The sequence below is a fragment of the Mustela putorius genome, unplaced genomic scaffold (genome assembly GCF_011764305.1).
Source record: "Mustela putorius furo isolate JIRA1106 unplaced genomic scaffold, ASM1176430v1.1 tig00003871_pilon_pilon_pilon, whole genome shotgun sequence".
Classification (NCBI taxonomy): Eukaryota; Metazoa; Chordata; class Mammalia; order Carnivora; family Mustelidae; genus Mustela; species Mustela putorius.
In genome coordinates, this window is record NW_025422023.1 from 7952084 (window position 1) to 7962471 (window position 10388).

Consider the following 10388-nt stretch of genomic DNA (forward strand, 5'->3'; position numbering starts at 1 on the left):
GGGAGAGGGAGAAGCAGGTTCTCAGCTGAGCAGGGAGCCCGATGTGGGGCTCGATCCCAGGACTCTGGGATCATGACCTGATCCAAAGGCAGACACTTAACTGTCTGAGCCACCCGGGTGCCCCAAGATTATATCTTTTTGTGAAGGTACGTGAGAAAGCAGCTAGGCCAATTGTACAAGATAGGCATGCAGGTGCCAAGACTGAAATGCATGTATTTCAAACATTTGGATGGTTTTTTGTTCGAAGCATAGCTCTGCTCCAGTGAATGGTGACTATTAACAGTAGCTTCCTCATGTTTGCTACCTGAAAAGAAACATTCGTAATTCTTTCTTTGAATTGAGAGACAGAGGTGTCTGACATCCTTTGTCTAGTCTTTCGGTGATGTGGATAAGGTCTCTGTCCTGTCTTGGGCACTTAGTGTCGGCATGGTGAGCTAAGTCTTTGGAGTTGACTTGGTTTTACAGAGTTCTCTGGCTATCCAGCATAACCTGGTGACTTTGGGCAAGTTACTAAACCTGTGTCTGGTCAGTTACCTATAAAATGCAGAGGACAGCGGTCTTATTTTATAGGGCTCTGGGAGAAGTAAAGAAGATCATTTACGTAAAGCAGCCAGAACAGGGCCCAATACTCAGTAAGTCTTATTAAAGGTGGGCTCCGCAGTGTGAAGGATCTGAGCTAATGACCCTAAGGAGACAGAAAAGATGGGTGAAAAAGATTAAAAATTCAACTTGATGAGTAAGAGTGGAATTAGAAAGGCACGTTGTTCAAGTGGAATAAACTAAGAAAAATAAAAATGTACACTGATCTTACGGTCTGATACGTCTGCATTTGGTAATTCAAAACTACGGAAAGAGTTTACACGATCATATTTGGTTTGCGAAAAGGTGGTTGCCAAAGGAACTCAAATTACTAATGTTTGTCTACAAAAAGTATTATTGTAATCGAAAAATTATGAGGCAAATCACTACTGATACATATGCACATGTGATAAATATAAGAGGAATATTATAAGTAAGGGTAAAAAGAGCCCTGTCAAAAAGGGGTAATTGTTTTGTCATCTTCTCTTAAATATTGTCAGATACATTTTCAGGTGATTATTTCATAGACTCATTCAAGACAAAGAAGACAACAAAATTAAAAATATATGATGCTTTATTGTCAAAAATAGACAAACTTTAATTTCCTTTAACAGGAATATTAATTTAAGAATCTCCATAAGCCATCAGTATTTTGTGAGCACAAAAGACAAGAGCCAATGACGACTGTTAGTGGAAGGACAATGGTTCTACATCCAAGCCAGAGAAGCCAGGCCCACAGAATCGCAGTGACTTTTAAGCCTGAAACAGTAACAGACATGCAAATGAGGTCCCCTGCTCCAGGCCCAGTCCTGTAAGAATCTGTCTTACCTTATCTTTTCAAACAGGTGAAGAGTTAGATTGCTTAGACTGCTTGATTTGAGTTCTGAAATTGTAGGTCATATATAGGATCCGTAACAGGATCACACCCGCTTTTGAGCAACACCAGGATGAAGACATTTGTCCCTTTATAACCCTGGCTTCAGGCACCTAAAGTGGTACTAATAATTTGGGCAGGAGACCTGACCAAGCTCCTTCTCTGTGATTTACAGCAAAAATATGAGGGCCTTGCTGTATTGAATACTGCAGTCTGGAGGCTACGTTCTCTCATTAACATAAAACAAGAATGGCTAAGGACCTACCCAGGAGGAACAAGAAAAAAAAATTCAGGCCTTTCTTGTTCCCAAGGGACATGCCTCCAAGGCTGAAGAAAACTGGTTATCTAGGCCATGATTTTCATTCCCTGGTCTGTACTGTACACCAGCTATCCTTAGCCAGAGAAGACTTTATAAATAGGCCCATGTTGATCAAGAAAATGGTAACACGTACCTATGATCTCCTTTGAAGATTCAGGTTAAGGAGAAACCCCTCAGTTCCCAGGAGAGATCAGAGCCAGATAACACTGAACTGGTGAGATGCTTCCTCTGAAGGTAAGCATCTGTGATAATGAAAAGCAGCTAGATTATCAAATGAATGAGAAAGGAAGTGGATCTGAGAACTCACTCCCCAGCCCCTGACACAGTCACCATGCCCTCAGGGGAAGGAAGAGTGATTAACGGTATGCAAAAAAAATCTGTTCAACCCTTTCCACTTCTCTAGCTTAAAGATAACATGGAGTATTTGAGAACTGGAAATAGGGAGCTTGTAATGTACCATACAGTTATTTTAAACAATACTGTGGTTACATGGATGACAATCCAGCCTTTTGCCACCTCTAAAACAGAAGCATAGAGAAAATGCAAAGAAACACAGAAGTAGTTCCGTTCTTGCTCTGGCATTTCTATCACTCTTGCATGGGGTGAAGTTTTAATTACATTCACCCACAAAGTTCTAACCTCCAGTCTAGGAACCCTTTGTATTTGAGTAGGGGCAGGAAAGCGGTGTGGGCTTCTGGAAGTTTTGACAGACTAAGCATCATGAGGTTTCTGTGATTGAAAGGATTATGCTTAAAACCTACAGAAAAAAAAAGCCATATGAAAATTGAATTACGCACATTTGGTTTATCGTCTATTTAGCAAGACTACCTGGAAAAAGCAAGGTCAAATATAAAACTAAAGTGGACTGCTTCTTTTATTCCATGCCATTTTGTAAAAACATGTGATATCGGCAAAAAAATGTACACGTTCTCTGGTCCTTTCTCAAAAACCATGAACTCAGCCTTTTAGTTGGGTTGCCATAAATATGAAGCCTGTAAGGGAGATGACTCAGTTTGGGGTTTCTCGTAGAGAGCAGGCAGGGTGACTAAAATGACTCTCTTGGAGCACTGCGTAGTGTTAAGGACCCAATCATAAAAAGGACCTTTGAAATCTCTGCTCTTCAGCACTCTTCAATGACTGTGGTTCCAATCAAGGAGTAAAGCTTTTTCTTCACGAGTCGGAATCCTGAGCTCAGGATCAGAGTTCGTTTGAGGCCAGAGGAGAAGCGACCTCGGCTGAAGAAAAAGTCCCTGAAGCTAGTCCACGAGCCGTTCTCCTGCTTAAACACAAGGGTCAGCTCAAACGTGGGCACCACGCTCGAATCACACACAATCTTATCCAGCTTTTTACATACGTTTTCGATTTCCAAGTTCACGTGCATGACGCAACCTCGCAGGCCGCATGGCTCCGTGGAGGACAGCCGCAGGACATCCTGAGCAATCCTCTGGGTCAGTTTCTCCGGGACGAGAACTTTAGAACAACCGAGTTTGGTCTGCTTTGATTTGGACAGACAGTTCTCCAGCATTTTCGCCAAACTCTGGCAAGTTGTTTCCTCAAACATCACCTCATTGAGGTTCGGTTCTGGAACAACGTAATCCCAGTAGTCAAAATCTGCAGGAAGCAGAAGTTCAAGATGAAGGAAGGGAAGAAAGAAATCCCAGAGCAGGTAAAGCACACCAAGACAGCAACGCGGGCTACTTCGATCTACCATGTCATATGAACAATATGCCTGTTGCTTATATTTGTAGGGGAGTCAGCAGACTTCACTTTGGGGCTGCCTAGCTGGGTAACAGGGCAAGTCACTGAACCTCTCCGAGATTGAAAATGCATCTATGCAAGTTTTGATAAATAGGTTGGACCCTTTTCCTTTAAATGTACATGTGTCTTACAGACTGGATCAAAAATCTATATATGGGGCACCTGGGTGGCTCAGTGGGTTAAGCCGCTGCCTTTGGCTCAGGTCATGATCTCAGGGTCCTGAGATCGAGTCCCGCATCGGGCTCTCTGCTCAGCAGGGGGCCTGCTTCCTCCCTCTCTCTCTGTCTGCCTCTCTGCCTACTTGTGATCTCTCTCTGTGTCAAAAAAAAAAAAAAAAAAAAAAAAATCTTAAAAAAAAAATCTATATATGGTTTTCCTAGAACACCAGTGACTGTCTTTTCTTTCCTGCTCCCTTACTTGCTCTGAGGGTTTTCTAATTTTGTTTCACAGAGAACAGGCTTCACTTGGGGAATAAAAATGGTCATAATTTTTATTTTTATTTTTTGATGAAGGGACTGTTCGTTTCTAAGAATTACATGTGTTTGTAATTGTAAAATGCAGGATTTTTGCTACTGCTCCTTACTAATGAACTTAAAATGAACTTGATGAGCTATATTAAATATCGAATCTGTGTCTTTCTTTAAAAGTCTTTATGGAAATGGTCTACGGATCCCAATTTTAGCTTCAATCTCTTTCATTAAAAATTGCTCAAAGGGAAGACCTTTGAGGTCCACCAGGATATTTATAACTGGCTGGGTAGTTTTCCTTCCCAAGCAAAACAAAACTGTCCTAGGAGAATAAAATTAGATTCGCTCAAAGGAAAAGAGATAGCTCTGCATTTGGTCACCTACCTTCCAAATTAATCCTACCTCTTGGCAGGATGCCATACCACACACCACACACGCAGTCAACTGGGCAACCCCTCCCTAAGCATACTTCACCTTCATTGGCTACTGTCTCCCTCTCCCCACGTCACCTATTCAGTTAGGTCATTGTTTTTGTTTTCCTTTTTACAGCTCAATGAAACAAATGTACTCCAAGTGAGAAGGCTCCGTATTTTACCTATACTGAAGACAGAACATTTTAGAGCTTTGGCCTATAAAATTAGATCATCAACCACTTGACCTTCTAAGTGAGGAAGGCCTAAAGAAATTAGGCAATTTGCGGATGCCGCAGGGCTCCTTAGTGGCAGAGCAGTGTGCTAGCCTAGAAACTGCTGTTTAAAATTGCAAATCAAAGCACCACTGTTGTTTAAAAATTTCCTTCCTGCATTAAAAACAGAATACTGGGTATATCCACAAATAGAATACTATTCAGCAATAAAAAGGAACACACACTGGTGGAGGCAACCACTTTAAAAGACCTCAGAATTATGAAGCAGGCAGAAAGAAATCAGATGCAAAAGAGCACGTATTACATGGTTCTCTTCGTATGAAACTGTGGAGGCAAAACTAATTTATGGTGACATAAAGCAGATCAGTGTTTCCCTGGGGACAGGGGAGAGGGAGAGTGGAAAATTGATGGCAAATGGGCGCATGGGAATTTGGGGGTAGAGAGCAATGGCAGTGGTTATAAGGAGAATACGTTGTTAAAATTCAAAATTATACACTTCGAATTCACCGTAACTTCACAACCCCTTAAGGAACCTATCTAACTTTTAACCCCCAAACTACCCTCTTAGCCGAAAACTAAACCGTGCAGTCTTCGGTTTTTGTTTGTTTTGTTTTTTGCTACTTTTGTTTCTCACTACCATGAACAGAAGATGCTAGAACGTTTGGAAAGAAGTCTTTTCAGAGGGATTTTGCGGCACACCCTATATCGAGGAAGGGGGCGACATCGCCCGCTCTCCCATCTCATCTATCCAGGGGCCGCGACCTTTGGAGGAGAGAGAGGTGGGCAGCTGAGACGCTCACCATTTAGCAGGCTCTCCCGGTGGAAGCCATGGTCCAGCAACTCCGAAATGCAGGCCGGGTTCTTACTGCTCAAACTGCCAGTTGCAACCATGGTCAACGGCTCTGTTTCCCTCGCGGGAGCGGAACGGCCTTTCCGGGGCGCTGGAAAAAGAAAGGAAGAAGGACGGATTTGCAAAAGCAGGCAAGACGTGCAGAGGCTCCTAAAACGCCCAGCGTCCCAGGAGCGCACTAGCGGAGGAAGTCAATTTCCAAAGGGGAGGTACCGGCCTCCGCAACTCAAGTTTCCAAAGCCCCGCGAGCAGAGACGCCAGCTACAGTCACGACCTAAAACTAAGTCAAAGTTAGCGAAACTCAGAGCCGACGTGCCCCGCGGAACGCACCGCTGGGCGGGGAGCAGCAAAGCCCTCCGCCCCCCAACTCCGTCCCCAGAGGCCGCTGCCTCGCTCACCTGCCGTGAATTCGCTGGGACCCGGCGCTCGCGGGCAAAGAGGCGGGGTAAACGAGGCACGGACTCTTCTCAATAACCTCCCCCCTCGAAGGCTCAAGGACCTGCAGACACAAGCACTGGTCGACCCCCAGCCCACGCAGCACCCGCTCCACTAAGCAGCATCGCCCCTGGGGCCGGGAGGGCTTTATAGGCCCAGCCTCCTCGCCCTGCAGCGGCCCGCCCACCTGCACCACCCCTCCTCAGCCCTGCGCCCCGCCTTCCCAGGGTCGGGTTGAATTTCAACCCAGGCACTTGCAGCGGCCCAAGGGGAGCCGCTGGGAACTGAGGATAAGCTTGCGGCAGGGTAGACACCTGCTGTTTCCTGGGTGGGCCGCAGGTCACCGAGGCTGCGATTCCGGGTGTACGACCCGCTGAAAACTGACCACTTGCTTCCACTTCTGACTTGGATTCTTCAGCGCGACCCCACCCCCAGCGCGCGCTCACTCTCACGCTGGTGCTCTTGTTAAGATTCTGTGCGGGGCAGCGAGAGCTTTCCGTCCTTTGTCTATTACCCTGACCCGAGGCTTCTCTGTGTTGTACTGAAACTTTGTTAATATCTGTTTCGATGTTCAATGAACATCATTTATGCATTTAGTTCTGGCCTCTAAACAAGTCAACTCCACTCTCTGGGTTTCTACATCTTTCCTTCCTGCCCGCGATCAGATTTAGCTCTTTTCCGCATTGGAGTCTTTCCAGCATTTTAGGAAGGGTCTTCATCTTCCACTCCTCTCCTGGCACCCGAAGGTGGTTTCATCTATGACTAATGCGTTTTCTCCGCTAGAAGGGTGAACCTGGTACTCTTCCAATTAGACCTGGCTCCAGAGCGCAGGGAGCTTGAATGAAGGGGAGTTTGCCAAAAACTAAGCAAAACCATTAGTGGGACCTTAGCTGCTTCTTTCGGCTGATCTCCTGATGGCCTGGAGCAGTTGTCATACCAAGAGGCAGACCTTTCTGGCCAGTCCTGTGCTCCTGAGCAGTCTTGAAGGGGCTTGGAGCGGTGAAGATACAGAGGAGTTTCAGAAACTGCCGGGAATATTCCCTGTGAGACTTGATGGGCAGTTCTGAACCTGAGCGCACGTACGGACGGACCGTGCACAGACACAACATGCTTGCACAACCCATAAGCGGGAGGCCAAATACTAGGTTTTCTTCCGAAGTTACTACGCCCCCCCCTTCTCCTGCTTTGATGTGCAATAGGAGATGGTCTGCTCAGATCAGAGTGGTCACTCCCGAAGAAAGTGGTGGGTCAGGAGGGAAAGGGAGGCGATGCCTGGAGGGGAAGACTGTGTACAAGTAGAAGGATCTCATGTTGGCTCCTGGTCTTTTTTGGATTATGTGTACAAGGATCTGGAGGTTAAGGTCTTGAAAAACAGTTTCAGCAGTCCAGGCTAAACACTCATAGTAAGAAAAACAACAACAGAAGGGGTAAGGAGGGTGTGATAAACAGATCAGTGGGAGGACCCTGGGAGGCAGGGCAGCAGAAATTAAAGCCAGCCTGACAGTCCATTTTTAACTCGGGCAGCTGCACTGCCTGAAGGTCAGGCCAGCCAAGGAGGGAGATGTTGATAGGCTGGTTTGAAAGCAGATTTCCACTTCTATTTCAATAACAGAAAAGTGGGAAATAAACAAGCCCATTTAAGCTGATTAAAAAGCAGTTTCAGTGGCTAGTATGCTCCGGACCAATAGATGGGCTCCTGTTTCCCTCTCCCAGGGCAGCTGCATAGCTGTCTTGGGGGGAGGGCAAGGAGGGGAAGGGCAAGCCATCAAGAGTCCTTTCCTTATCTGGGTGGCACTATTAATGAAGTGGCCACCTACCTGCCTCCAAGGAGAGTTATTAGGATTAATATAATGAGTGCTCTGAACCTACACCAGTGAAATAAAGAAATTACCCATTTCATTTCCCTCAGGTACTTAGGCAAAATGTGTAAACTAAGTACTCCCAAAGGGCCAGGAAGATTATTGGGCTTTCTAGAACGTAGCAGTTACTCTTCGCTCACCCAACTAACTGAAATTTTGCAAAGCCCTTTGGGATTTTACTGAAGAAAATAATTTACCTATGTATAAAAGACTGAATAATATTCTCTTTGGCTGAATGGGCCTAGCTTTGGGGAATTACAGGGCATAAGGAATGATGATGTGAAACACATACTTGGGATAATTAGTGGAGATTGTCTTTCTCATCTCCTTTTTAAGGGGTAAAAAATCCATTCTATCACCAGTTTTCATCTCTGCGGGACCCAATTTTTAAAAATAAATCGTAGAGCTGATTTAAAAAAAATCAAGTGCCATCGTAGTCTTGTCAAGAGACAACCGCCCTAGAACATGCCTACACTTGGCCAGTTTAGGAGAAAGGCTGATGTACATTACAACAGGAGATAGTCAGGGACCATAGCCACAGCAGGCCATGAACATTTCGTGGTTGAGGCACATAGCGCAGGGAACAAAGAGGAGGCCTGGATTCTGAGCCCTGCTTACCATTAGTCCATTAATTTTTACATGCTCTGGATATAGTTAAATATCATGGAAGGTTCACAGGGGTATATCAGTCTTTCATAAACCAGTGTAATATAGCAAACTACCAAAGTCATAAGTAAGGTCTTTGATATAAGCATGATTTTTTTTTGTTACTATGATTTACTCGTCCACCTAAAAAAGAAAAATAGTGGTAACACGTGACAACCATATGTTCATCTGATGTATATACAAATATGTAACTTCCATGCCTCCCTCCTGTCTAAATATAGTATTCATAATATCATTGCTTACATAAAGCATAAATTCAGAACACCAGGGATATTTCAAAAAATGAAAAACAAATATGATGCTTTAATATAATATTCTGGGAGATAATGGTGTTTTGTGCCTTCATGACTTGGAGTTTTGAATATTTATTTTATGTTTTATTGGCCAATTTTCTCTCTTTATCCAGTACGAGACATTGTTCTTGAGGTCTTATTAAATATGGTTATATCCAGTGCACTGCTAATTTCATTTCATGAATTATGACATGGGTTTCTATTATGACATGAAAAATGACTGGGTTTCTTAATCTGTACAAGGGGTTCAGGGAGGATTCACAGGACATGGAATGCCCTTAGCAAGCTCATGTGGTTGTCATGAGATGAAAAGAGAAACCCTTATAATCAATGCGAAATATTATTTCTTTTTTATAAAGAAATCCAGGATCTTTCAATGCACACTATTGGGGCATCTGGGTGGCTCAGTCAGTTAAGTATCTGGTTCTTGATTTTGGCTCAGGTCCTAATCTTGGGGTCATGGAATCGGGCTCTGTGGTGAGCTGAGCGTAGAGTCTGATTCAGATTCTCTTTCCCACCCCCTTTGCTCCCCCCTCCCCCAATTCCTGGTAACTCGCATTCTCTTTCTCTCTTGAATAAATAAATAAAATCTTTAAAATAAATGCACATTATCTCTGGCTTTCCTTGGTTATGCCAAATTTGTAAATATAGTACTTATATGCACTTTTGGAACAGGTCTTGTACAGAGCTAGTGCTTAATGAGTGAGAGCTGTTATTACTGCAATTATTATTCTGAGATTGTGGTTCTCTGTTTATTGCAGCAAGCGCTAATGGGGCTAAGTGGGATTGGGGAAGGATTGTTAAAACAGAACAAAATTTATCATCTTTCCTGTTTGCAGGAAGTATGGGAAATATTTGCCACTGATTGGGAAAGATGACTTTTTTTCTACGATAGGACATGCGTAACGTAATGGGGGTGCAGGAAGGAGACTCTCAATGATAAATAAGAAAGTAATGTGGGTACAAGGTTGTCTTGGTGCAAAATACAGAATTATATGTATTAACATTCCTATATTAATCTAGGAAATAGTTTTCTGTTAAAAAAATCACAGATATCTGAAATCATTGTCTAAAGAAGCACTCAAACATTTCAAGACATGTATGACCCCCATGAACACTCTGGATGAGATATGTCATCATTGCTTTTGTCTTTGAGGGTGCTCCAACCAATAATTTCCATTTAATGATGAAATATGCAATGAGTTAGTTTATAAAATAACAAGATTTTCCATTAAGTAAGGTAACAGGAAGACTTATTTGATATAAGACTAAAAAAAAAAAAAGTAGAAAATAGTACATAATATCTGCAGCTAAAAGCTGAAACTTCCAGTAGCAGAAGGCATTGCCTCTTTAAATTCAAGCAGAGAAATGGTTACCATAGTGACTTATCTCTTAAAATAGTTGTATGATTTTTTTTTCATAAACAATGTTATGTATTATCTCCCTTGAAATCAAGAAAGCTGATATGTTTAAATGTGACACCGTTTCTGATTTCCTCTATTATACAAAGATTTATAATTCAGGAGCCCGCATAAGAGAGTGTCAGCTATGAGCATGGAGAGGTCCTTGACACTTTTCTAGGGATACACCTTAAAACCTTTGCAAGTTCCAAGTTGGGGAATACCACTGCGGGTATACCATT

At 43.4% G+C, this 10388-nt stretch overlaps 1 protein-coding gene across 1 annotated transcript; it reads right to left on the reverse strand.

Moving 5' to 3' along the window:
• Window positions 1–1135: 1135 nt before the first annotated feature.
• DDIT4L (DNA damage inducible transcript 4 like) lies at window positions 1136–6072 on the reverse strand. Its single transcript, XM_004748174.3, has 3 exons — window positions 5892–6072; window positions 5444–5584; window positions 1136–3383 (listed from the first exon to the last, which is right to left on the reverse strand). Exons 2-3 carry the CDS (start codon window positions 5532–5534, stop codon window positions 2893–2895), a joined length of 582 nt encoding a protein of 193 aa, XP_004748231.1. The 5' UTR covers window positions 5535–5584; window positions 5892–6072; the 3' UTR covers window positions 1136–2892.
• Between the last annotated feature and the right edge of the window lie 4316 nt (window positions 6073–10388).

Bases quoted from the DNA above. Each gene is read 5' to 3' on its own strand.
- DDIT4L (XM_004748174.3), bottom strand. From the start codon at position 5,534: ATGGTTGCAACTGGCAGTTTGAGCAGTAAGAACCCGGCCTGCATTTCG. The intron at 3,384-5,443 runs GTGAGCGTCTCA...TGCTTCCTGCAG, and splicing joins CCGGGAGAGCCTGCTAAATG to ATTTTGACTACTGGGATTAC.